We start from the raw sequence: 27,020 nt of genomic DNA on the forward strand, positions 1-27,020 counted from the left end.
TGGGGGGGCGGGCGATGACAATAGAGTCCTTGTGTGCTTGTAGCTCATTAGGCCTCTGGGAAATTGATCAAATTACTCAACAACATGATGTTCTGGCTCGAGATACAATGTGGATAGACTAGAATTTTACTCATTTTCTGTTGGGAATTTGTATGTTCAAAAGCTGTTGGAAAGCTGAACGTTCTGATAGCATGTCTGTGTGTGCTAAAAGGGCACTGTGATTTTCACAACACGACAAAGTAGGCTACTTCCATTCTCATTATGCAAAGGGCAAGCATGAAAAACGCAAAGCCCATTAATGAGCTAGGCTCTCTCTCTGGCCCAATTCCAATCATCTATCCACTGAGACATGAAGGCTTCATTTGTACATCCATGTTCATTGCTAGACAACTGCAACATCAGTGGCTTTCCTGTGTGAATGAGACCCAAAACTATGAAACAAGGTTTTGCTACTTATTCTGACGTACAAAAACTAAAGAGTTTTCCATTGCTGAAGTTCTCATTTATCTAAAACTAGTCAGCGGAACAACACAAATGCAGAAGATCAGAAGCAAGCAGATCAGACAGGCAATGAGTTTTCAAAGGTAGAAATGGTAAGTTGCCTCTGGGAAGATGTTTGGGAGGAGACAATACTGTACTCCATCTCTAGCAAGGTATCCCAGAGGATCAAGATGGTAACAGAGAAGAAGGCCATAACATTAGGAGCACTTTCACACTGTAAACTTCAATGACCAGGCAGGTCTATTATAGGAGACACATCTTCAGCTGAACTCATTCCATAACAGCAAAACATTAAACCTGGCTTGGTAGCAAATGGCAAAACACGTGCTATAACAATGCAACAATTCACCCAGTAAGCTGGAAACATCTGTTTCTGATAAACTACCTCTGGCTGGGAAGAAATAGCACTGAAGTTGCCACTCAAATTCTTGCATGAGATTAGGCCTTCATCTTCCCTCTCAGTTGCTGGGCGCATTGAAGGACTAGCCCTGAAAAATATGAAGGAAAACTTATATTCACAACCACAGCAAATTCTGTGTGGGCAAATACATTTTCAAGGTATTATGTGGAATCAGAAATGCATCCAACTTATCTTCAAATAATGGCAACCAGGGCTTTTTCCAGCCGGAACTTGCTGGGATTCTGTTGCGGCACCTCTCAGGGGAGCACCATTGTCATTCTAAGAGAACGAGGAAGTTGTTCATGCTGAGTTCCTGCACCTCTTTTCCTAGAAAAATTGCACTGATGGCAACCTTTTACAAAATGCAACCCATTTTTATTCTTAATCCAGATTTTATTCAGAATTAACATTTATATTTTTAAAAATAATCCACTTCCTGTACATATATACTTTTAAAAAAATACATCAGCTTATCAATAAATGCTTCAGGTTAAAATTTCCAAACAGTACCGTTGTTATTTAATTGCAATGACTGTATTGTGTACTGAGACACTAACGATAATAAATTAATAAAAAGGACACTGGATAAAAAGTGGAGATATTTAGGAAAAAAACGTGGCAAAAAATTCGTGCACCAAATTTGTGCATCCTATTGTAAATAAATAATAACAATAACAACAACAACAACAGTAGCCAGACAAAATATAGGAGGGAAACAAACAAGTTAAAATAGCATTTACACAAGGTCCATAGGCCAAGAGAGCGGCCGCTAACATAATACAGGAGAAAATGAAATCTTACAGTGTGTCATGAGTCTGCAAGATCCAAAGCACTATTTAAGAAACCTTTGCTGTCTTATATTTTTTAAAGCATTTCCATTTAAGAACTTACTCATCTGCATTATTAATAATGCAGCCTTTTTTAATGAGGCAATTGGTTGTATAATTTTTATTGCTCGGGTCTTATTGCTAGACAGTGGGCAGAAGTTGAGTTTTCATTTATATATTTGCATAAGACTTGCATTTGCTTTGGTTAACTACTAAGATAGCCAACATCCGAGGACAAGTTTAATAAACGTTTTGTCACATTTACCCTTCTAAGGGAAGGGCTGAGGAGCTGTCAATAATATTCATTTAAGACAACTGGCAAGATAAACAGTAAATTGATAGTCTCATTTAATACTTATTTAATATTTCTGGTATGAGAGCAAATACTAAGAACTTCAAAATGCATTCAGGACCTAGATATATTATTTTTTAAAGGCACTTTCTCAATTCACATGTCAACCTTTAAAAATAGGATGGACTTTTTGGGGGAGGGGACTACAGCCATTTTAGCATCTACTAAGCTTTCAGAACATCTAAAATATCCCACTTGAATCAATATGACTACTCTCCTCCTTTTAAAAAAAAAACAAAAAACAAAAAACAGGCCATAATTCCTGATCACTGCATTTGTAGTCACAAGGACTACAGCTTCATAAACATGGTTCAGCATAGGGATCTGCACTCTTGAATTATGTTTGCTACTTGAGGCTGAACCAGAAAACATGTTCAGTCTTTAAATCCATCCCAGTTTAAGTCTCATGGAGTTTTGTGTGTGTGTGCGCGTGTGTGCATCTAACTTATTCTGAACATTTGCCTTTAACAGAGCCTTTGATCATGCATGAAATACTGCTCTGTCCATCGTTTGCATCTGGCTGAACTTTGGAAAGGGTTACAGGGATGTGTATTTGGGGGGCAATGTGCATTTCAAACAATATGCATATTTGTGAGCCACCACAGTGTGAAATTTGGACTCTGGGAAACAATCGTTCCCATTCCCAAAGCCTCTCTAGAAACTCTTAAAAACGTGGAAATTGCACGATGCGAGAAGCACACATTATCTGGGAAAGCTATACACTTATACGTCTGAGAGATATCAATGTCATCTGTGGCCTTCGAGCTCCTCGCAGGTATTCAGCAAGTCCCTTCTGGTCCGACCCATATCCACTGCTGCTTAGCTGGCCATTTATTTTGGCATTGCGCGACACACATTCCTTTTAGAAGTTGTGTTCATATTTAAATCTAAAACGGCCCTTTCCTGAAGTACCGATGATTACAAAGGGTTTGAGACAGGCAGCAATTGCTCTTCATAATGTCTCATAGAACTTGTCCTGCAAGGCTCTCGTTTCTTGACTTGCGGCGAGGGAAAGGGAAGGCTGGACAGGGAAGAGGAGGAACGCAGTGTCCTCCTATTTCCAACAAGCCAAGTATGCTGCCTGTAGATGCATAATGCATGCGTCTTGCAGGAGGAGGCAGGATCTCCTATGCTATGTTCTATAGCAGGGATGGGGAACCCTCCACCTGCAGCTGAATTTAATCTGGCTCCTTCCTGCTTATCAGCTGGAACAGCTTAGCAGGGGGGAAGAGAGGGAAGACAGGGAGGGCTATGGTGAACTCCCCATGCACAAGCACTGTACCCCACATGGAGTAGATCAAGCCCAATGCTTTTTAATATATGTATATAAATATGTACAAAACAAAAAAAGTTAGAAAAATATTTAATTTCTTTTCACTTTTAAATAATTGCTGGAAAGTGTTAATGCAGGAATACATTAATATTTGTACATTTAAACGTTTTCATATATAGCTATATAGGTATATATAAAAAGCTTTTTTTTTTTCATAGCAGCCTTTGCATTGCAAGTGAATAAGGTGTCAAAATATGGTAGAAAAAAAATGATCTACCTACAGTTTGCGCTGCAAATTATCAGGTAAGCAGCAATGTTAATCCTCCCTTTCTGGGAAAACATCTGTACCAGGGCTAAAGTTTCAGGAACAAATGAGTGCTGTTCCTGTTGTAACGTAGACAGAGATGGTGCCTTGCGTACCTTGCATAAATTGTCTAGACTTCCTAAGTGCATAGTACCTTGAAAGGGAAACGGAAATTCTGCAATCATCTCATGAAAAGTAACGTACCATTTTAAACCCAGAAGGGCCAACCCGAAACCATCCTCAACAGAGAAGATGGAAGGGGGAGGAAAATTACAACAAAGCAATAAACAGATTGTGTAATATGAATGCACTAAGCCCACGGTGGATCAAAATCACTGCACGATGCAATGGAAATAACAGCACTGCACCAGTCTCTCTTTTGGGGAAGAAACCGGGGGGGGGGGGGGGGGAGAGACAGCAAAAAAAAGAGAGAGGAGGTATTGCAGGGGGAAATTACTTATCAGTAACTGATGTTGAGCTTGTTTTTATTGAGTTCCCGTTCCAGGTTTCCTATCAGAGTATCAATGCTTTCCTGCAGATCTTTGAGGTTTACTCTGTGGTTCCCTGCAGAATCCATGGCTTGCACCGTCAAATAGGCCTGAAAAGTGTGTTCTTTGGACATGCAATGGGGCCGTTCAGCGAGCTTCTCCGAGCCATCCACTCTGCCTCCGTCATCGCCACTTTCGGCATCTTCCGAAGGAACATCATCATAGTCTGCTTCGTTCAGGGCCTCTTTGGGGCTGACGAAGTAGCTCTCCCCACAGCCACTCCAGTCTCCGGCATAGCGGTTGCTTGAAGGGCTATCCAGTCTGGCTGGCCGGGACCTGAGGATGCCCGATATCTCGGTACTGCTCAAGTTCAACATCTGAGGCCGCTGCTTCTTAGGTCTCAAGTAATTCACAGACGACTGCTGCTCAGACAATGCAGATTCCTTGACGGCTGAATGTTGCACTAAGACAAACAGCAGTTTTAAGACATGTTAGCTGAACGGTGTATATGACAAGAAACCAACAGTGTTAACATTTGCATTATTTCTCTCTATTTATCTACAATTGGAACATGCATGTATGCATGCACACTTAACAGCCAAAACATTCTACTACTGGGGTAGTGGAGCTAGCTAGTGATCCTATATTAGGAGGGGGAAGCCTGGGAGAAAACGTTCCATCTCAAAACTATCATGCCTTAGTCCACCTGCAACTGCAGGAGTCTGTTAAATTTTCTAAGCGCCTCAATGAACTCTGCAAGTTAATCACAAACCCGCAAACGCAACGCAGTTCAAGTGAGGGCTGGGATTTCATCTGCCACCCACATTCAGCTGTGTAAGACAAAAGCAAGGCCCGGCAAGTGTTAAAACAGCTTGCAAATATAGCCACCACTCTAGAAAGCTGACCGTTTTGGATCCAAGTGTGTGCAAAGCCAGCCGAAGCTTTTCAAAGGTTTCTTTCCCCCCCACCTCTAAGCAGCCATATACTCCAGCTCAGAGACAGTGGTGGGGAATACATGCAGCACACATCTGACAATTTTTGTTACCTGAACTCATGGATCTACACCCCAAGAAACTAAGTCTCCTCTGGTTACCGGCTCCCTATGGTTAAATAGTACAAATGTTTTATTGACAGCTGACGGCTGAATATTTCAACTGTAAAATATCTTTATCCCATGGTGCTTCTACAATCATGCCATTTTTGTTCAATTTTAGCTGTTTGCTGGCTGCAATATGGAACATGAAAGGGGCATAATTCCTCCCCCAAATGCTTAGATACTTGCTAAGGTTAGGGGTGGGCGATATATCGCCCAAAACTGAAGTCCATATTGTGATATTGGTTTCATAATCAGTAATTATAATGTGCATGCGCACGTGTGCTATACAAAAATCAATTTGCGGGGAAAACGTGAAGCCAGCCAATGTCTCTACATAGCTCCATCCTTATTTCACACATTGCGATATGTTGGTATATTGCGAGGTTTAGCTGGCGATATATAACACAATGTTGAAAACCAGGTATCACCCTGGCGTGGCTAAAGGATGAGGGAGAAGGAAAGGCTATCAACAGAGAACTATGGAAAAAATGTAGGTTGTCATGATCCAGAAGAAACTGAGGGGACCTGGTAGCAGTGCTTGAATCTGGGACTGGGGTGAGGGGGAAAGGGGGCCTGTCGCCACCACATTTTGTGACAGGGGATGACTTCCCATCTTCTGTATTTAGAAGTCTACAGGAGTGGGGCACCGTGATTTGGAGAAAACTGATGAAAGTCTGGGGTGGGCCTTGTGGATTTCATGAGAGGCCTCCGCTACTTTTTCCCTCACAGTTCAAGCGCTGAGTAGGACTAATCCAAGTCTGGGGAAACATCTTATTTAGGCATGAAGAGGGAAGATAACTGGGCTAAGAAAAAGGGGAGGATAGGATCATGCATGGCATGGCGGACAAGTGAAAGGGGAAAGGGAGAGAGTTAGACCTTGTTATGCTTTGACAGTTTGATAGACAGAAGGAGTCTTCTTGCAGTTCATACTTAAAAACTACAGTTTGAGCCTCTCACATGGCATGTGTGTCAGATATGATTCTTGCTAATATGGGAAACGATGCAGACATTAACATGACAGAACATTCTAGCAAGTGTAGGCTTGGCAACTGTATTACAGAAAGCCAGTGTTTTTTGAACTAGTTTTTCCGACCGCGCAAATTCCCCATCCGACATCCCACACTGAAAAAAGAAAACAAATGAACACACAGGGGCCATCTCCCCATAGATACAACACATGGCCAGACAGTCCAAAGGTCTTTGCATCAGTGGCGTGCCATGAAATTTTTTGTACAGGAAGAGTTAGGGCCAGAGGTGCCAGCTTGCCAGGGCGATGGGGTGATGTCACACACATGACGTCTTGATGTCCTAATGTCACACACATGGGCATCGTGTCTTCCTCCCTAAGCTGGACAGAAGCTTCCTGAGCTTTGGGAAGAAGGTGACAGGGCTCTGACAGGATGCTGGAGTCCTCCTGCCTGTTTCCCAAAGCTGAGAATTAAAAACAAAACAAAAAAACCCCGCAACAAAGCGGCAATTCTGCAAAAGCTGCTCCTTCAGCCAGATGACTTAATGGAGTCAAAGCAGAGTGATGTTGGCAGTTGTGTTCATTGTGCTCTGCAAACAGCAGAATGGTCTCTGCCAGAGCATTCCGTATTGTCTGCAGAATCAAGTTGCCAACCAAGGAGCCTTTTCAGACGATTTCCAGATGGTCTAATTCAGACACAGTTCAGGCCTATAGTTGGTCAAGCTGAAGGGCTTGACTAGGAGATGGAGGACTTTAGTGAGGAAAGCAAAAAGGGACTGAAAAATCTGTAGTAGTTTTCTGGATTGGGGCATGGAGAGGATCCCTCCTCCCTTCAAGTTCTCTGAAGATGAATATTCTCTGTGCCTCTCATATTTTTGAGGGAAATGGTGAGTCTAGCTACCCTTCCAAGAAAAAAAAAAGAGAGAAAATGTTTCCACTGATGAAATATTGATGTTGACTTGTGTTGAAAGTACGCGTTCCTTGGCTTTGAAAGACAAGGTCAGATTCTTTGCAGGGTCACCAGATTACAAGAGCACACTGCTGTGATCCTCAACCACGTAAGTCACTGAAAACCACCACAGAAGTCACCACCAAGAGGCTCAAAAGTACAACCGTAGAGGTCAAAAGTAAAAAAGCAGGACATGTTGTTACCTGCAAGAAAATGGGGAATAGGAGGTTCTCTTCTTTTTTTAAAGAAAAATTGCAGACACAGCATTTGCAGTAGTATGTGAAGAGTCAAATCCTGCCCATAAACAGCACACTACAAGCTGAGAGCCCCCTGCAAAAGCAAGCCTTTTTGGTGGGGATACGTCTTGTTATTAGTCTTTAACAATTCGGCTTTTTTTCTTTAAGAAACCGGGAGTGAGGAGAACTCTCCGCAGCAACAAAAGCTCTTCTGTTTAGGCTTTGCTCTCTTAAGGCAACAGGGTCATGTGTTAAACCTTAAGTGCCAGCGTTGTTGAGCTTTCCTACTGAACAAGGAGTATGTGTTTTCCATTTAAAAATTTAAAAAAAAAAACCATGAGGAGCACAAACATGGTTATCTAGTTTTTCAAATCCATTGGAGGCATAATCTTTGAGAACCAAGCTCTGAGCTCTGGCTCCTTCGTTGGAACAGAGCTCACTCCACAATGTTTAATTAAATTCTTGAAGAGCCGAAAGACACTGTACAGTATCATGCCTCTACAAGGAGTTTTGCAATCCTCTCATTTGTGCCATAGTTAGCTTCCTTGACAATAATCGCACACCCAAAAAAAATTATATGGCAAAGCAGTCTCCATACATTCTGTACGTTTATAACTCCGACAATCAAATCAGAGATTCATAAATCCTAGGCAACAGGCCTCATTTCCGGGGGAAACATGAGGATTTGTCCAATTACGGAGACTATCTCAGCTTCCACTGACAGCACTGCCACATCATGGTTGGAACAAACAGACCTTGAAAGCAAGGCTGCAAGTTATAGCTAGCATTATACATGTGACCACCAGAAGATGCTGTTGCTTAGCAGCAGACACATTACTCTGAAGGCACTTTCTTCTTTCAGCCTGGCCTGCCACAGCAGTTCGGGGAGTAGCTGCCTTGAGAGGATTCCGTTATACCCATTGTGGGAAAGGTGGTGAACGAACTTGTACAGCAACTAGGGCGTTGCAGAAGCTCTCACTGGCAAGGAAAGACAAAAGCAAGAGCACCAAGGAACAGGGACCCATTTGGGGGGGTGCTCCTTGCACTTATAGAGCAGCAAACAGAATAGCTCAGGGGACAGCATCAACAATGGTATTTCGTGGCACGTGGACAGCAAGTGAGCGCTTCTAAATGTTTGGGGTCAGTTAAATATTTTTGTCCTCATTGCATTCGTGCAATAGTCTCCTCTGCCCCCAATTCAGTGAAATTTAATTGCAGATCTGCACTGTGTCCTGCTTGCTGGACTCATAGAATTGTAGAGTTGAAAGGGACCCTGAGGATCAACTAAGTCCAACCCCCCGCAATGTAGGAATATACAGCTGTCCCATACGGGGATCAAACCTGCAACCTTAGCGCTATCAGTACCACCTTCTAACCAACTGAGAATGTTAGCACACAACTCCAGACAGCTACGTTGCTATGCACTGGGTGGATCAACCGGTGGATGAAGAATATTCCACATTACTGCACAGATTGGAAATGGAGATATTGTTGCTACATAAACACTGGAAGGCCATAAATACCCATTTCTAAGAGTGGGCTGGACTTTCAGTACATTACCAATTGACAAGCTGTAGCACAGTGAAGCTAGGGTTCTGCCCTGAATACCCAATCTTTCCTACCATCAGGGGTTGATGGTAGAAGCTGGAATGGCAGGAGATGGAAACAATTTCTAAATGTGGTCTAGGCACCCAAAAGGCAGTTGAAGCAGACTTGCCCCATCCACTCTATGGTCCATATCAGCAACCAGACTGGAACCAGTGGGTAGCACAGGGGGACCCTCCATCTCCTTAGGGAAGCTTCAGATGACTCATCTGATCTGGCAAGTGATGCCACAAACCTATTGTGAAATGAGTTTCACTTGATCACAGCTGACCTTAACAGTTGTCATTAACCAGTCTTAGGATCAAGCCTTCTTAAGTGTGGCTCATTCAAAACTACAAAAAGGCAGACAATCGAAAACACACTTATGCAGAAAATGACAGTCCTCCCTGTACACAGCCTTTCACAGACGACTTAATCTGCTGCGATCATCAGCTTTATTCCTGACTACTGAAGCAGTTCTGCTTGAAATGGGATTAAGAGCTTGATATCAAATATTTCTGGCTCCGGAAAGCATTCTGGAAATATTCCTAAGGCATAAGTTATTTGCTGAGGCACCCGTAATCGGCGATGGAGAAAAATACTGAGAGAGTGTGTCTTTTGCTGCAACCACCAGAACTATATGGTGATGATGAGCATTCTGAAATATCACAAGCAAACTCTGGCTTCATACCTAAAATGGCATTTACTTATTTTTTGCTATGCTATACAGTGGGGGCGGGGGGGGGGGAACACTTCAGCATTCATATTCTATTTATCCACTTCCTCTCCTCTAGTTGGCATGCCAAAAAAATAATAATAATAACCACCACCACTTTTTATTTAAACCCTTTTGCATCACCTTTCTCAAATAAATTCAAGAATAATATACAATAAATAAGTGAATACATAAAAATAAAGGTTAGAACATTTCAACTTCCCATAACACAGTTACTGACCTTAAGGTGGCCATTCTCAAGCAAAGGAACTTCAGGTGGGAAACTCCAGCTTGACGCCTGCTGAATTGCAACTTATCAAGAAGTTCGGTCCTGTCACCAGCAGCCTGAATCAAGGTAACTCCACTATAGGTGTGATTAGCTTACTCATGGCTGGATTGTGTATTTGTGATACCATCAGCACTGCTTTGTGAATGGTCCTTGTTATGACGTTACATACATTTAGAATTTAATGTAATTGTCACACTATGTAATTTGTGATTTTCATTTGCCCCTGACCTCATTGCTTACAACACTGTTTCCTCCTCTACAACAGGTGTGTGTGTGTCTGTGTGTACACATACATATATACACACATATATGTACCTAAAGCTGCCCATTTAGGGTAATCTGTGTGTACACATACATATATACACACATATATGTACCTAAAGCTGCCCATTTAGGGTAATGCTTCATGCATCAGATGAAGTGGTCCCTACTCTGCAAAAGCTAAGCCATAATAAATGTGCTAAGACACTCTGGTTTGTTTGGTTTTTTGCAGCAACAGACTAAGACTGCAATCCAAATCTGTCACGGCTGCGGCTACTGAGGCCCTGCAGGCTGCATTAGGCTTGACGCTGGCCAGTGTCGGCCCTGAGAGCAGCCTGGGCTCTAGCGGGGTTGGCTCAACACTACCCTGCCCTTGAAATGCCCCATTTGAGGGCTATCCACTGGGCAAACTGGTGGGGAACCAGCTGAGCTGGCAGAAGTGAGCCTAGGAATGCCTCACTCCTAAGCCCAGCTTTGGGGTTTGGATTACAGCCCAACACAGCTCCCCCTCTGCAAATAAAGAGTTAAATTATTTCCAGATATACTCCTCTAAGACTTTTACCTGGCCACAGCTGGAGGAGGTAATGCAAAACCTCTATGTGTTTTTTGAAATCCAAGGCACTGGCAAGCTCTTCTGAATCTGTGAAAACTCTGTTGTTGTGATTGGTGGTTTCCTGCCGCTGGCTCAGTAGCACAGGCCCGAAACACACAGCTAAGTTCTGGCATGTCATTCTGTTTACTTCATGGTACGAAGCCACCAATTTCAGATGGTCCAACAGCATCCTTAGAGTAGCCTAAGAATAAAATAAAAATGGGGTGGGGGTGGGGAATAATTTGAGTTAGTTAGTTTCAGGGTAGGGGGGGAGAGGGTTTTTGTTTTGTTTCTAATCCACTTGAAGAAGTGGGCCTTTTCACATAGCCACAATATTGTCATTTATGCATGATGCCAACAGTCAACAGAAGATAACCTTTCGATAGTACCTTTTTGTGTGCCACGTAGAAGGGCGCAGATAACTGGTGTTTTCGCAGCTGCTCTGTGTTCTGTAATTCCTTCTCCAGGAAAAATTTGCCAAAGAGCCCTAAGCTGCAGTCCTAAGCACACTTGCTTGGAAATAAGCCTAGCTGAAAACAGTGGGATTTGCTTCCACATAAACATAGAATTGTGCTTCATCACATACTTGGGTGCATAATCAGTCACAGATGCGCCATTTTAGTTACAGTTTAAAAAATCTTTAGTATGTTTTATGCTCACACTGGGTCCTCCCCCTGCTCTTTGGAAGAATTATAAAACACATTCAGTCTCAAAGTGAAGCTTTAGCTATCAAGGAACTGTTTTATTGGCACAGCAGCCCATAGGATTAAGGGCAGAATTATAACCATAATGCCAGCACAGAAATTCAATCTTCCCCCCATAAACAGCCCTGCAGCTAGCCCTGCAGGGGGCTCTTTGCCTCAGCACTTGGCTCTTCCACAGTGGACATCGTGATAGCAAAAACCAGAGCAATGAATCTACCACAGCATGCATGGTTTCCTTTTGCAGGTGTGTGCTCTTGGCATCCTGGCCAAAGTGTCCTTTTCTCCAACTGGTACCATCACATAATTTTCTCTTATGCCAACAACAGCAACATGTGAGAGTTCCACCACGGAACTCACCTGGCCTGGTATCCCTCCAGGATGTTGTGGGACTACAACTCCCATCATCCTTTCTGTCAGGGTGGGTGTCAAGAACAGGTCAGCGATAACTCACACGGTGGCAGTAAATTTAACTCTCACAGGCCTAGTGAGCACAGCAACACTTTCTGGTAGATCTTGCCCCAATGTGGCAGTTGCAAGGACTGAAGGTCCACGTCTTCCCCCAGCTCCCTAAGTCGCTCCTCCCCCAGTTCTTTCCCAGGCAATCTGAGGCTCTCTCATCTTGCTTGTCTTTGCTCCACCCTCTTCATACTTCTTTGGGTTCTGGGAGACCAGAAGGGAGGTGAGGTGGTTGCAGAAGGGTGGGCTTCCGCACCAGCCTGCCTCATCTCTGCCTCTTGGCCCCCTCTTGGATAAGGAAAGGGTAAGATGCCAGAGGAAAACACAAATATTATTTTTAAAAATAAAGCTTTGGGATTAAGTAACTCAACGTAGGGGGAAAAAGTTGCCCCTGTCTAGCTGCCCGAGTATAAAATGGCGCAGCTGGTTCCCTTCACTGGGAAGGTTAGAATGCCCACATGCCTTGGCTGTATGTGAAATTAATTAAGCAGCTGTCTTTCGTTAGAGGTGCTTGAAAATTACAGTGGTCCAGGGATAAATAGTCAACACGTGGCAGCTTAGCAAGTCAATAAAATCATTGTCTCCTGATATATTCAGAACAGGCACACGCATTATTGTTGACTGTCGGTTAAACATTCACAGTGTTCGGCTTTGGTCAAAATCAATGGGCCTTTCCATCAGCATTGCTGAACGATCTTGCCTTTCGTTTATTTTCAGTCACTCACAGACGTCGCACCATCTCATTCATAAACAAAATGCTGCACTTTACCGTTTTTAAATTACTATTTCAAAGCAACCACACAGCGCTTGCCAAAGCTGCTTTTGCCAGCATGGGGATCTAAAAGGAGCCATGCATGCCTAAGAGAGAACTGTTGGGAGATTTACTTTTTATTTTCCATTGTGGAAGACAAAACGACTGTTCAGTCCCCCCCCCCAACCCCAACCCCCCAGTTTCTCTCTTTGGTAGTGGGAACTGTGTAGGACATAAACAAATAATTAAAAGCAGAGCTGTAGCTGCAGGTGTTGTTTGCTGCCATGTACATATGTTCTTTCTTTGGCTCCCAGGCCCTCTGTTTACATGGAAATGATCTGCTAAGATGGAGCATTAAGTTGCTGTGCTTAGCAGATGATTTTAAACATCTGCAGTCTAAAGTTCGCTTTGCTCACTACCGGGGGCATGGCGACAGTAGCAGAACATAAGCCTTCATGCAGTACACTTGCAATCTATATTATCTAGATGCCCAGTCTGCAGGTTAGTTTCCTAACACACTCACACATCCATCTCTAGCGCACACACACACACACACACACACACACACGATCCAGGCAAACAAGAAACATTATCAGACTTCATGGATCTATTTGAGAAGGATTTTCACGCTGGAAATGGTAGGTCTGTGAGAATAGTGGTCTCTTTAACATTCTTAACCCAGCACCCTTAAAAAAACTAAGGTTCTGATCATTCTATTCACTGCGGTGGAATTAAATTTCACACAGTTTAATTTCAGATTTACAGGCATCTCTCCCCATGTAGTCTAGAGAAATATGGTTGTCATGATTTCAGACTGGATGCTATTATTTACTATTGTTTAGGTTCTGTATGCCCTGGTCCTTAGGGTGGATATATTATTGAATTTGCTGTTATATTTTCTGTAATGCAAAGACAAAAACACCTTAATATTGCCATGAATAAGAATGGGTTCACTAGACTGATGTAACTACCCGCTAAGCAATATTTTCAGACGCCCCTGTTGTATGATTCATGTAGTCCAACATCATATGGACGAGCCCATTTGTCTCAGGTCATGACGCAATCCATTTTCTTTAAAACGGATTTGGAATTTAATAGGCCATCTACAACAGACCAGTAAACGATATTTACCTTCTCCACTTCCGGAAGGCAATCCAAGAGAGCCACGGTATGCTCAGAATCACCAGGGTTATTATCACATCCATTCGCTGTCATTTTCAAGGGCTTTTTCACCATGGCATCTAACACAGCTTCGTAGAGTTGTTTGGTTATCAAGGGGGAAGGCAGCTCTCTTAAATAGTCCTTGAGAACACCTTCAGAAGAGATGCAGACAAGGTGCAATGAACAAACTGCAATGAGAGACGCCAGCAGGCACCTCCCTGCACACACTGTGAGCACATGTACAAAGCACAAGGGTACCACTCCCAGAGCATCCCAGGACCTCAAGACATGTATGTATGAGCATATATCCCAAGGCATGTATGCATAAGCACATCTGTTACAAATGGCCCATTTTGCATAATATAAAATCCTGCAAATAATTCAAGTTCTCAGATCTCGCAACAATTGCTAATTCCGATTTTTAAACCTTCCCTCACGAATTCTGTATTCAATGTTTGCTAATGGATGGATGGCCAAAAAGAAAATAGTATCTAATAATTAAATAATATGGGGAAGCTGTCACAACACTATAACACTTTCCATTTCAACGTCCAATGAGTTATGCCAAAAAGAATTCCAATAATCTTAGAACTGGACATTCAGGGTAGAATGCAATGACTGGGACATTTTCCTTTCCTGCATATTCTGTTTCCCCATTTTGCTTTATCCTCTTTGATAGTGCAATACTCTTATGGAGCATGGGAGATGCTTTATACTGAGTCCATGTCCTTAGTGTTGTCTACAATGATTGGCAGTGGCTCCCTAGAGGACATTCCTAGCCCTAGTGAGGGAGGCCACTGACTGAACTCAGGGACTTCTCCATGCAAAACCAATGTTCTACTCCCCTGAGCTATGGCCCTTTCAAGACTACCATTCACCATATCAGGAAATCTTGTAGTACCAGTTCTTGAATATCGGCAGAAGAAAAAGTACTGTGTTAACTTTACCATTGTGATGCTATTCAAAGCCCAGAACTGGCGCTCACACAAAAAACCCACACCCTAGGGAGACAAATCTTTACAGCCTGAAGCAGCTGCTCAAACCTAAAGAAGCAAAATGAGGATCAGCCGGGCTGAAGGGAAGAAAATTAAGCTTGCGTTTAGAACTTTTTACACTGTGGTTGGGTCTATACCCACAGCAGAACAAGGTGGCAGAATGGATTATATCATGCTTCAAGCTAGAAGCATGCTGCTTTTAACCACTCCTCTACTGAACTCCACCACCCCCTAGAAAAACCCAAACACATACCTCCATGGAAATATGAAAGTAAATCATTGAGGAGAAGAGTTCTAGTCTACCTTTTTGCCTATTGTGCTGATCAGCTTGAAGCAAGCTCTCAACACATTGGAGCATTCAAAAATTTAATCCCCCCGTTTCTAGCAAGCTCTGGTCTGAAATGATACCATCGATTCTACCGCGTCGTCCTCTTGCATCTGTAGACTGGACCTATGGTGCCATCTTCCACAGGAGTGTGGAATGTGTTGTGGTTGTGGAAGAGAAACTGCATCAAGGAGCCAGCAAACATTTCACCCGCAAACCAAAAATAGAGGGTTTTGGGGTTTGTTTGTTTGTTTTTTTAGCAACTTCTGAATTCCTCTGCTACAATTTAGAACAGTTTGTTTTCTATAGGTCTCTTTACTCTTGTTAGTCAAGTGTACAGAGTTTTAAATGTGGTGATGAGTGCTACAGGGCTGTGCACTGCGGTTGCCATAGCTTCTGCAGCAGGGACCTTTCACTATGTACATCACACAGCTTCCACATGTTCGACTGCTCCCCACTGAGTACGCTTTGGCAGACACGGTGGAGGCAGGAGAAGCCATGCAATACTGGAAAAAGAGATAAGCAATCAACCCTACCATTGCCCTCTCTTCACATAAGTAACATGCCAAACACCAGCAATATTCTATCACACTAGGTTTTCCCCTTTCCAACGCAAAGCCACTACAGGAAACGTAGGATGATGAGCGCAAATGCAAATTTCAATGTAACAGGTACTTGTGCAAAAATAAATCCTGATGTCAAACACATAGCATCACATCCGTGTGCAGGAGTATTTCATTTTTTTTTTAAAGATAATTTTTATTAATTTCCAAAACAGAAGACAAAAAACAAGAAAAGAAAAGAAAAACACAGAGAAATAAATAAAATGTGACTTCCCCATACCTCCCCTTCACTGCATCCTTGTTTTGCAATTTTTTAGCAACCCTTCAGTCAATTTTTTCATTTAACTTTTTTGGATTTTCTCAACTTAAACGATTACAGCTGTAATTCTCTATTTCTTACCCCTTGACATCTTAACAGTTCGAAATTTTACAACAGTTCTTAAGATATACTTTAATTTTTTTCCAATCCTCCTCCACTGCCTCCTTCCTCTGGTCTCGGATTCTGCTGGTCATCTCTGCCAGTCCGTGCAGGAGTATTTCATACTAGCAGAAATACCTGGCATTACAAGAGTAATTTCATACTAGGAAAAATACCTGGCATTACAAGAGTAATTTCATACTAGGAGAAATACCTGGCATCACTTGAATTTTTTATTTTATTTAAAAAAATAATCAGTGCAGTTTTAAAATCAGTAGTTAAAATCAGCGCACTTTTGAAAGGTTCAGTCTGCCATCTTGCTTGAAAATGGTGTCCAAAGATACAAAATAAATAAATAAATGCTCCTTTAACTCAGGAACCAGCCAGAATGCAAAATCTGGTTGTGGTATCTTGAGTTGTGTCCAAATGCCAAGCGAACAGAAGAAGACAAACAACTTTCCGAGATAGATAGTGAGATCTCAGACACTTTGTATAGTTTGCTTTGTAGATCATGTAACCGTATTCATTTCAGGCCCCAACATTTTGCTTTGAGAAACTAAAGTCAAGCAGTCAAGTTAAAACAAACCGCATCCCCAACACAAAATTCTGCAACCATACAAGCTTTAAAACTACTCCCTCCCCTTTTTAGGAATACCCCAAATGGCAACTAATATATTTGTTTTGTGCTACCAAGTATCTGGGCTCAAAAATCCAAACACCTAACTTTATAAACTCTTAAAATGGCAGCTCAGTTGTTTTAATTGGGGGGTGGGGCGAAAGCAGTGGCGCACGGGACCTTTTTTGTATTGTTCATAACTCATGGCCCAACTAGGTAAGCACAGCCTGCTCTTCAATAAATAGCACCATTTAATGTAGAATGAAAACAAAGAGAACTGAAAATAGGAAGCCGAGATACCAGTTTAAGTATCTGCCAAATAAAGGCCTTGCTAATCCTCGAACCATGACAGAAATACCACTGCTGAGTGTTCCTTAACAAAGCAAGACTTGTTGCAAGCCTGTGTGCCTACCACAAATCCTGCCCTATGACCCAACTGTAATGTGAACTGTGTTAATTGAAGACTTTGTTAAGAGCAAAAATCCTTAAGAGTAAAGTGAGGGATTCTATTCTCACTCTTTGTTTGGGGAAGGGGGGCGCGCTGCTGAAAAAGCCCCAAAGACTACATAATTTTGATGTCAAGGAATATTGGAACCAGCCAGAATGTAAAGGCTAATTGTTTAATCACAACATGACACTAAACAGCTCTTTATGAATTCCACAGCTCCTAAGAGGCCCATCTGACGCAAGAGTCTTCAAACCTTACTAGTAAGTGAGGAGGGTTTGATGGTTACTTTGCAAGCCAAAGGGATACATTTCACACAATTATTTCAAGTCTAGGTAGGCCTAAATTTACAACCTCAACAAGCAGTGGAACCAAATAGACAGAAACTGGTCTTTGTAAATCATGGTTTGGGAATATAGTGAAACAGGGTGGGGTGGGGATATCAAATTCTGTCACCAGAATGGTTAAAAAAAAAGTTTTGCAGACAGCTCATATGCAACTGATAGGAAAGGAATCTGTCCTGTATTTTAAACACATTCAGTTACAGAGGCACCACTTGCAATGTCTATTCATAGCATCAGCATTGAGCTATGCAACAGAGTAACCTGGCATTTCCTTCTCAAAACACTTTCTCCTGCTTAATTCCTGGACAGAATAACTTGTGAGCCCTCTGACCCACATCCCCTTTCCAAATCCTTTCACTAGCTGAGCTCTGTAAGAGACGGCAGTTATTTTTATGGAGTTGCCTCTCCTGACAGCTGCGTTTTTCTTGATACACCACTGTCCACACAGAACTAATTTAGGCAGCAAGCAGAAAACACATAGCTCCCCCAATCCACCTCATTAATTTCCCATTTTTCTGACCCACTGAACTGTTAAGTGTATGACATGCTTTACTCCAAGATGAGAATTCACATGGCTGGAAGCAGAAATGATGCAGCAATGTCAGAAACCAACCAGGATCCAAATCCAGCAGAACACATTATTCTAAATCACATGTGCATTTAATTGCTTGCCAGCCAGAGGAGCATTCCTCAGTTGAGGTTTAATAATTAAATGCACATTCCTTGACCAACTGGAGTTTTCAAAGTAAAAGAGTGCCTTTTGGAGTCTTAGGGACACCCCCCAGTTAATTAAAAAGTGGGAATGGGGGGAGCAGCATCAAATACCAATCAGCTTTTAAAAGAACTACGATTTATGCTGAGGTTTCAACAAAATGCTTTCAACAAGAACAATGTGTTTTATCATACACATGTACACATCAGCCTCAAAATAATAAATGTTAAGAACTAAAACCGTCCTCAATCCCAGCAGTGAAATTGCACCCATTTCACTGATACACCATCTGCACCATCCAAATCAGTAAATACGTATCTTCTAAAAACAGAATTTGGTATTTGGAGTTAGCACCCAAATAGTCATACCCTTCAAAGCTGTAGGACAAGTTTCTAGCCCTCACGGTTGCAAATGCCTACAAAGTGCCTGCTGAAAGCTAATACAGTGGTACCTCAGGTTAAGAACTTAATTCGTTCTGGAGGTCCGTTCTTAACCTGAAACTGTTCTTAACCTGAAGCACCACTTTAGCTAATGGGGTCTCCCGCTGCCGCCATGCCACTGCTGCGCGATTTCGGTTCTCATCCTGAAGCAAAGTTCTTAACCCGAGGTAATATTTCTGGGTTAGCGGAGTCTGTAACCTGAAGCGTATGTAACCTGAAGTGTATGTAACCCGAGGTACCACTGTAACTCCATGGAGAGTTGAATTCTCCTGACCTTTGAAGGAGTCACAAGATGAGCTTTAATGAAAAGTATGAGCCTCTGTTGCATTTCCCTGGTTACCACTACCTTTCTAACACAATGAACACCTCCCATTTCTATGTCTCTCCTTTCCTTTCTCTTTACCACAGTGGTCTACAACTTCTGGTTGGCCAAACCTTCTGCCAACCCTCCCACCAGCGTCAGCAGGGAGAGTATGCTGCTGGCAAAAGCACTACAAGGGCGACTTTGTGCCCAAGTGCTTCTCCCCTGTGCAGGACAGCCTCAACCCAACTCTGCAGTTTTGACGCTGGGCTTTAAAGACTAACCATTCAGCAGTCACACACTCAACTTGATCCAGGCATTATTGGAATTTTTCATTAGCTGGGGAACAGTGTTTTTTTGTTTGTTTGTTTGTTTGTTTTTAAGGGCTACCACCAAAATGAAAGATACAGGCACTGCAATGTTTGCTGGAGAGTTGAAGTACAACCGTACCTTAGTTCTTGAACAGAATAACCATTTGAAAACCAAGGCACGGCTTCCGATTAGCTGCAGGAGCGTCCTGCAGCCAATCGGAAGCCACGGCAGATGTTCGGCTTCTGAAAATGGTTCAAAACTGGAACACTCACTTCCAGGATTCGATCGTTGGGGAGCCGATTTGTTTGGGAGCCAAGGCATTTGAGATCTAAAGTATGACTGTAACTGGAATTTTCACCAATGCTCAAAAACAAAACCACATTTAAATGTAATATATTATCATGCTATGGATGCTAGCCTAGATGGCTATTTTAAAAGAAGCATTATACCAGGGGTGGGGAACCTGTGGACCCCACCCCAGATGTTGTTGGACTACAACTTCCATCATCTCCGACCACTGTTCATGCATTCCACGTTTTAGACAGATTAATGCAGGATAGGTCTATGAGCAGCTGTTTGCCATGATTGCTAAACGAAACCTCCACATTACAAGGTAGTGTACCTCTGTATACTAGATACTGGGGAAACACAACAGGCAAGACCTACTGATTTCTTGCCCTCCTTGCAAGCTTCCAAGACCTCTCTGCCTGACTTATGTTGGGAAACAGAATGCTAGACTAGATGGGACTATTGACCTGAGTCTTCTATGTTCTCATTACTGCGCAGTGCTACAAAGCCTACCCTCTGCACACAAATGAAAGCAGAGCAGCTGCAGCAGCTCAAATCAAGAGAGACAAGATTGAAAGAGACATTCTATTCTCAAAACGGCTGTAATTCAGATGGCGTTGCTTGAAACTGTCCATCCCACAGGAAATTCCACACTTGAGGCTCGCTGTCATCCAAGATGGAAAAGGAGCAGAAAGAGGAATTTTCCATAAAAAGGAATCCATGAGCGTTTTTATTCAGCTGAGGGGAAAGCTTAATCGGAGATTTCAAGAGATGAATGTCCAAGCAAGGTATTCCGATTCATCTACACCAGAGAAGACACTCAGAATTGCTATATTTTATTTCAGCAATTTTTGCTGAACTAATAATGGACAGGTGCAGCACTGCCTAGACTCAGAACACAATTTAGTCAAACAGGCCCTAGTAAACACACACTTTGAACCTTGTGGGGCTAACACTTGGAGGTTGAACTGAAGTACAGTGGTGCCCCGCAAGACGAACGCCTCGCAAGACGGAAAACCCGCTAGACGAAAGGGTTTTCCATTTTGGAGGCGCTTCGCAAAACGAATTTCCCTATGGGCTTGCTTCGCAAGACGAAAATGTCTTGCGAGTTCCTGCGGGGTTTTTTCCCCTTTTCCCCCCCTTTTCCTAAGCCCTAAGCCGCTTGTCAGCTGATCCGCTGATAAGCCGCTTATCAGCTGATCCGCTAAAAGCCGCTAAACCGCTAATAGCGCTAATCTGCTAAGCTGTCAATGGGCTTGCTTCGCAAGACGAAAAAACCGCTATATGAAGAGCCTCACGGAACGGATTAATTTCGTCTTGCGAGGCACCACTGTAGCAAGATGACGTGTGAGGAAAGGGTTAAGGGCTCATTCTCTCCCCCTCACTTCTCTGACCTAAATTCCCCTCCAGTTTGCTCTTTTAGACAAGACTGTTAACAGGCACCAGCATGCAATGTGCAGTTAATACCCCCCAAGATAAGCAATTTCGATGTCATAAAAGTTGTCCTTGTTGCTAAATCCTAAAGCAGCTCTAAAATCTCCAGTATTCCCATGGCTTTGTGACCCCTGAAAACTACCTGGGGAGGACAATTCCAGCAGCAAAATAAGTCAAAATATATAAAATTTGTTCCACCCTAAGCCAAACTTGGGTGGCGCTGTGGGTTAAACCACAGAGCCTAGGGCTTGCCGATCAGAAGGTCGGCGGTTCGAATCCCCGCGATGGGGTGAGCTCCCGTTGCTCAATCCCTGCTCCTGCCAACCTAGCAGTTCGAAAGCACGTCAAAGTGCAAGTAGATAAATAGGTACCACTCCGGCGGGAAGGTAAATGGCGTTTCCGTGCGCTGCTCTGGTTCGCCAGAAGCGGCTTAGTCATGCTGGCCACATGACCTGGAATCTGTATGCCGGCTCCCTCAGCCAATAAAGCGAGATGAGCGCCGCAACCCCAGAGTCGGTCACGACTGGACCTAATGGTCAGGGGTCCCTTTACCTTTACGCCAAACTTGCAGGACAATCTGAGAAATTCTCTGTTTGATACTACATTTTTGGAAGCCAAACATCCGACACAGCTTCCACGGCTTCCGATTGACCACGGAAAGCACCTGCAGCCAATCAGAAGCCACGCTTTGGTTTCCAAATGGTCCTGGGAGTTGAACAAACTTCCGGAATGGATTAAGTTTGACAACCAAGGTACCACTGTAATGATATCTATGGCTCCACTTCTAGACTACCAAAATGAAAATAATTTTCACATTGACATTGACAGACATTTTAAGCATATTCTTCCTTTAAAAAAAATATCAAGGTTTTTAATTTTCTTTACCTGTTATCACATTTATATCTGGGTACTGGGTTTCACAGAGGGTAACTGCTTTGCTATCCTTCTCAAATGCCTCACGAAGCTCTTTCTTGACGGCTGCTGAGCCACATAAACGGTACAGGCCTACAACCTAGAAGCAAAATCATAACCTTACAACAGGGCACAGGTTTGCCACCTAAGGAATACTAAGGTTGTAAGTTAAATACCAAGCACAAACACAGTTTTCAGTAAGCCCAGTAGAAGCATCAAGATATTCATGCAAGACCCCCAAAGGTGCTGAGAGACATGCAGATTGTATCATTAGCATGCAGTACTAGTTTTTCGCCAGAAAAAGACATAACGGTTATCAATATTCTATGGAGTACTCTGCCAGAGATATAACGAAATAAATTAATATTGTTGGCATCCATCTGTCTCGGGAGACAATGGAGGAGTGTGCCTTGGGGGTGGAGTCAAACTGTTGGAAGCCTAGAAATTAATATCAGGTGATAAAATAAGCTGAAACTGAGAATTACAAAGGACATCAGTTTGCTTCTTTGGAGGCAATGAATGCTTTCTACATAGAGAGATAGTCAGCCAGTAGGCAAAATCGTCTTTAGGCTATATGTAGCAAAGTTGTTTAGAAAATTGCCCCAAAGGCTCCTTTATTAGGAACCCATAAAAGGCTTAATAAATAAGCCACAGGGAGAGAAATCTCTCTCTCTCTCCACTCTTGGAAATTCAATAATCCCATTATGACCAGAGGACGCAATAACCTCTGATAGGAATTACATGCTCTCAGCTTATCATGTGATGACTGTAATTCCCATAAAAGCAATAAAACATTTAAACTTGACCTGTGAGGAATCTATCCATCAAAACTGCTTACTACAACTTCATCTTCCACACTGGGACAGTAAAAACTAGCTGTTTTGTTTGTTCAGTTTTGTTCAGAATAGCACAAAAAACCCCCAATTAATTTCACTACCACCATATTCCAGGTTTGGAAGTTCCTGAGGCCAGGGGAAACTTAGACCCACAATAGATTTGTTGGCATTCCAGAAGGCACAGACTGCTTTTATCCCTTCACTTCTTGTATCATACAAACACATCATGTCTACATGACTGCAAAGAGCAGGAGAGAGCAGCTTTCATCCCACTGCAATGCAGGCGTACTACCCCAAACTAAAGAAGTGAAGGATATGGTGCATCCAACAAAGGCAACATTATTTATAGCAAAAGTAAATAAATAAGGGTAAAGCTCTAAGCAGCAAAAATTAAATGCAGAAGAATGCAGTGGTTGTTATTTTTAATTAACTCTACCTGGCAGCCTCTTTTTTCAATCTCTATAATGCACTTCTTCATCAACAGGGGCACCATCAAGCCTACGTTTTCCTTCTCCACAACCTTCCGAGCCTCTACTCCAAACATTACCGGTTCTCTTTCTCCATCTAGTCCATTGAGAGAATTCTCCCACTGTTCCAGGAGGGTCAGCTTGACATAAATAATACCTCGGGGCTCCAGCTTTACTGCCAACTGATGAGTCTTCGTCACCCGGAAAAGAGCAGGGAGGACCACCGTCCCATGGCAGCAGACCCGGTTTTTCCTCGGTGTGGGCTCCCAGCTGAAGACCACCAATTTCAAATGCTGGGCGTTCTCTATTTCTATGTTGAAAGTGTGATCCATGTCCAAAAAGGTCGTCCTGCACGTCAGCAAGGCAGTCCTCGCTTTGTTTACCGAATCTACCTGAATGGCGCAGAAGACGTCTCTGGAGTCCATCCTTGGCGGTTTCAGGTCCTCCGCGCCATAGAAATGGATGCTCATGAGTCCAGATATGTACTGGGAACATTTAGGTTGGTCGGAGAAACTGTAGTGCCTGAAAGCGTCAATGTCTATTTCCGCCTTACTACCGTTGCTGCTTGGGAATGCTTCCTTTCCTCCTTTCCCAGCCCGGCTTTCAAAGCCGTGCTTCCCTGATTTTGTTATAAGCTCAGGAGAGTCTCCATCGCTGAGGTAGCCCCCTTTGGTGGAGGATTTCGAATTGCCACTGCTTTTCTTTTTGTAGTTGTGCTGAGAGGACACGCTGCTGTCAAGATGGTACCGGCTTATGACGTTCCTGCTAGCTGCTGCCGTGATGTTCCCGGAAGAAGGCAGCGACCCGTGACCTATGACCTGGCAGTTGTTCTTAAGCAACGAAGAATTGTCCGTGCTACTATAGCTTGAATTTCCCTTGACACTCAGCTTCCTGCTCAGCTCTGGCAATTTTTTCATTTTCATGGAAAGTTTCCTCACCGTTCTCGGGGATTTTATTTTGTCAGGGAAGGACCAGTTTATCGAACCACCTTTCTTCAAAGGGTTAGGACTCGGAGGAGAACCTTCTGCTGCTCCCATCTCAGACTTGCTTGCAGACAAGATCCCAGGACCTTCGCAGGGGTGGGGAAAAGAGGAAAGGGACATATTAAAAATGAAGGGAAAGGATACTTTAATTTAAGAAGCTACTAATTTGCCAGGACCTGAAAAAGATATGTGTGGTATTATTCAGGACAACGCAGAGCATCAGATGCTCCTACAACATGCTCTGACCTATGGACTGTACTTTTCTGCCTTGTTCCGCCAAAAGCAGAACCACACAAGGAACCTGCCCCATCCTTCCCTTAAGAACCTGCCTAGGAATAATTAACCGATCCCTGCCCGGTTATGTACTGTTCTGTCTCTCTGCATTGCCTTCTCAGACTTGTTAATTTCGCTTCTTTCAGAAGAAGAGACTCCTGAATGCAACTGCTCTGTGCAAGCAAATCATTTGAAAAAAAGACTCCTGTGCCTTGTCTGCAGGTCAAGCCACTGGAAAAGAATGGAAAATTAAAGGGGACCCAACTTTGCTCTAGAACTTGCATCTTTTTAACAGCTGCATTCTGATTCAGTGTAATATGCCCCCTCTTGTCAAACAACCATGTCCCCCTCTGCTTCTGATGGACAGGGTGGAGATGGAATGCTTTTGGAAGTCTTTTAACAGTTCTAACTTGCCTTGCTTCTTCAAGCCCCAAAGTGCCCTCTTCCTTTCTTGCACAATGCCCCTTTCTGTGTGTCATGGAAAGCTGCTGGCTCCCAGGTGATAGCCACCTAGGAATTAAGAAAGCATCCAGTGGATTCAGCAAAGGATTACCAGCTTCCCTGCTGATCCAGGATGACTGTTCTTTTTTTAAAAAAAAAAAAATATATCATAGCCAGGAGAAGAAAAACTGAGCATTAATCAGAAGCCCTGCATCCTGTGGTTGCATGAGGGCATCATAACAAATTAAGCTTTATTACGGTAAGCCTAGGTGAGTCTTGAGGTGGAGAGCGGAAGCTCTGGCTTCTGTTTTGACTAACTACAGGGTTTGGAGAAATGTGACCTCTAAACCGTGGTTAATCTTAACTATGGTTTGCTGAAATAGGCCAGCTTCCTAACACCTAATTTCTCCAGTAAAATTATTTTTATCTGCCTTGGCTTTTCCAGATGACCTGTTTATTGAGGGTTCATCCTGATTTGTTTGCAGAAAGATTACCGGTAAATGATCAGCATTCAGATTTTTTCCAAGGAGCCTGGAAAACGTTGCAATGAAGCAAAAGTTATACCACACTTTCCATTGCATTTTCGTTCACTTTCCATATCAGAAAGAGTCCTACCTTTTAAGGAAGCAGTTTCGTTGCACAAGAAGCTTCCAAATCAGCTTTGATTTCACAAGCTGAATTTGCCAGTATATGATTGAATCCAATCAGAAAATAGCAAAGAACCTGCAAGTACTCTTATTTACTATTGTACTTCACTATGATATCTGCTCATGTTTAGCAGTCTGTACGTTTTCCAAATAAATAAGATAAACCATGCATGTTTTTTGTTGGGTTCTGACAAACAAGCAGTAGTTAATGAAAAACAAAAGCATCTGCTCTCCTTGTGAGTTACAGTTTAGTGCAAAGTCTCAATTGGCAAAGCATGGTTTGAGAACAGCCAGCAAACTAGAATCCGAAACCATAGAATATGTTTCAGCTAACCGTTGTGCTGCGAAATTTTTGAACTGACCATAGTCGTTATGCTACCTCTGGAAGCTCTTGCACCAAGAAACAAGATTGCTGACGAGATGAAAAGTAAGAGCAGGCATGTATCTCTAAAAAAGTTGGCCCATATGCTGGGAACTCAAACAACAATCTGGAATCTAAACTATGGTTAGTGCGAACCACTCTCTCTAAACTGAGAGAGAAAAACAGTGGCTTTATTTCGATTTTCTCTCTTTGGATTTACAGAGCTATATCAAAAACGTAATTCACATTTTCATAATTCACAACAACTGGCAAATTCACAGAACTGGTCATAATTCATAGGAACTGGTCAGGTGAGATTCTAGAATATATTACTGTCTTTCTGAAAGTTTCTCTTTAGCAGCATCTGCTAAACCACTTCCTAATTTTTGTTATCAAAGCACACTCTACTGAGGCTGTGACTTCACAAGAAGCTGTTAACAAGACAGTTGCTCCACTACAAAGTTATTTCATCTGGATGTTTTGGACCAGCAGCTATTGAGTGTACATGTGATTACGTTACAAAGAACCCTTCCACCACCACTGCCCCAATCCAAAAATCCCATACACCTAAGAAGCCAGCATACTTCCAAAACTAACAAAATTCTTTCCTGAGCCTTTCATAGACCAACAGGTTAACAAATGCCTATTTATCTAATTTTAGCAATGACCATATTTTGGACAGAATAAGAATTGAAGATTCAATAATATTAGCATTGCCCAAGAACCTACTTTCATGCCAAGAGAGACTCAGGTGAAATATTATTCAGTTTATCCTTTTGCTTATGATGTATAGCTGCTGCTCACTCCAGGACACATGCAAGGTCATTAGAAAGCAGTTAGATTAGGATTCATAACAAGAAGAGTTTCCTTAGTTTCCTAGGCTAAGCAAAAGGGACCAGACTGAACCTCTAGGCCATCACTTCCTAACCTACAATGAGAAGAGGGACTGAGGAAGTACTTCCATCAGTCACAGCAGCAAAAAGTTCAAATAGTCACACTGC

At 42.7% G+C, this 27,020-nt stretch overlaps 1 protein-coding gene across 2 annotated transcripts in view; it reads right to left on the reverse strand.

Moving 5' to 3' along the window:
- Positions 1-995: 995 nt before the first annotated feature.
- SYDE2 (synapse defective Rho GTPase homolog 2) overlaps positions 996-27,020 on the reverse strand; it is a 40,487-nt gene continuing 14,462 nt past the window's right edge. The window contains exons 3-8 of one of the 2 annotated variants that reach the window (XM_081865683.1): positions 23,284-24,383; positions 21,985-22,111; positions 13,877-14,058; positions 10,805-11,036; positions 4,115-4,608; positions 996-1,180 (exon numbers count right to left, since the gene is read on the reverse strand). In XM_081865683.1, the coding sequence (XP_081721809.1) occupies positions 4,118-4,608; positions 10,805-11,036; positions 13,877-14,058; positions 21,985-22,111; positions 23,284-24,383 (2,132 nt within the window). In that variant the 3' untranslated portion in view covers positions 996-1,180; positions 4,115-4,117. Of the gene's footprint in view, positions 1,181-2,312; positions 4,609-10,804; positions 11,037-13,876; positions 14,059-21,984; positions 22,112-23,283; positions 24,384-27,020 lie in introns of those variants that run through there. The other variant, XM_081865682.1, reaches the window with a different exon arrangement.

The sequence above is a fragment of the Podarcis erhardii genome, assembly GCF_964252035.2.
Source record: "Podarcis erhardii genome assembly, chromosome: 6".
Taxonomy (NCBI): Eukaryota; Metazoa; Chordata; class Lepidosauria; order Squamata; family Lacertidae; genus Podarcis; species Podarcis erhardii.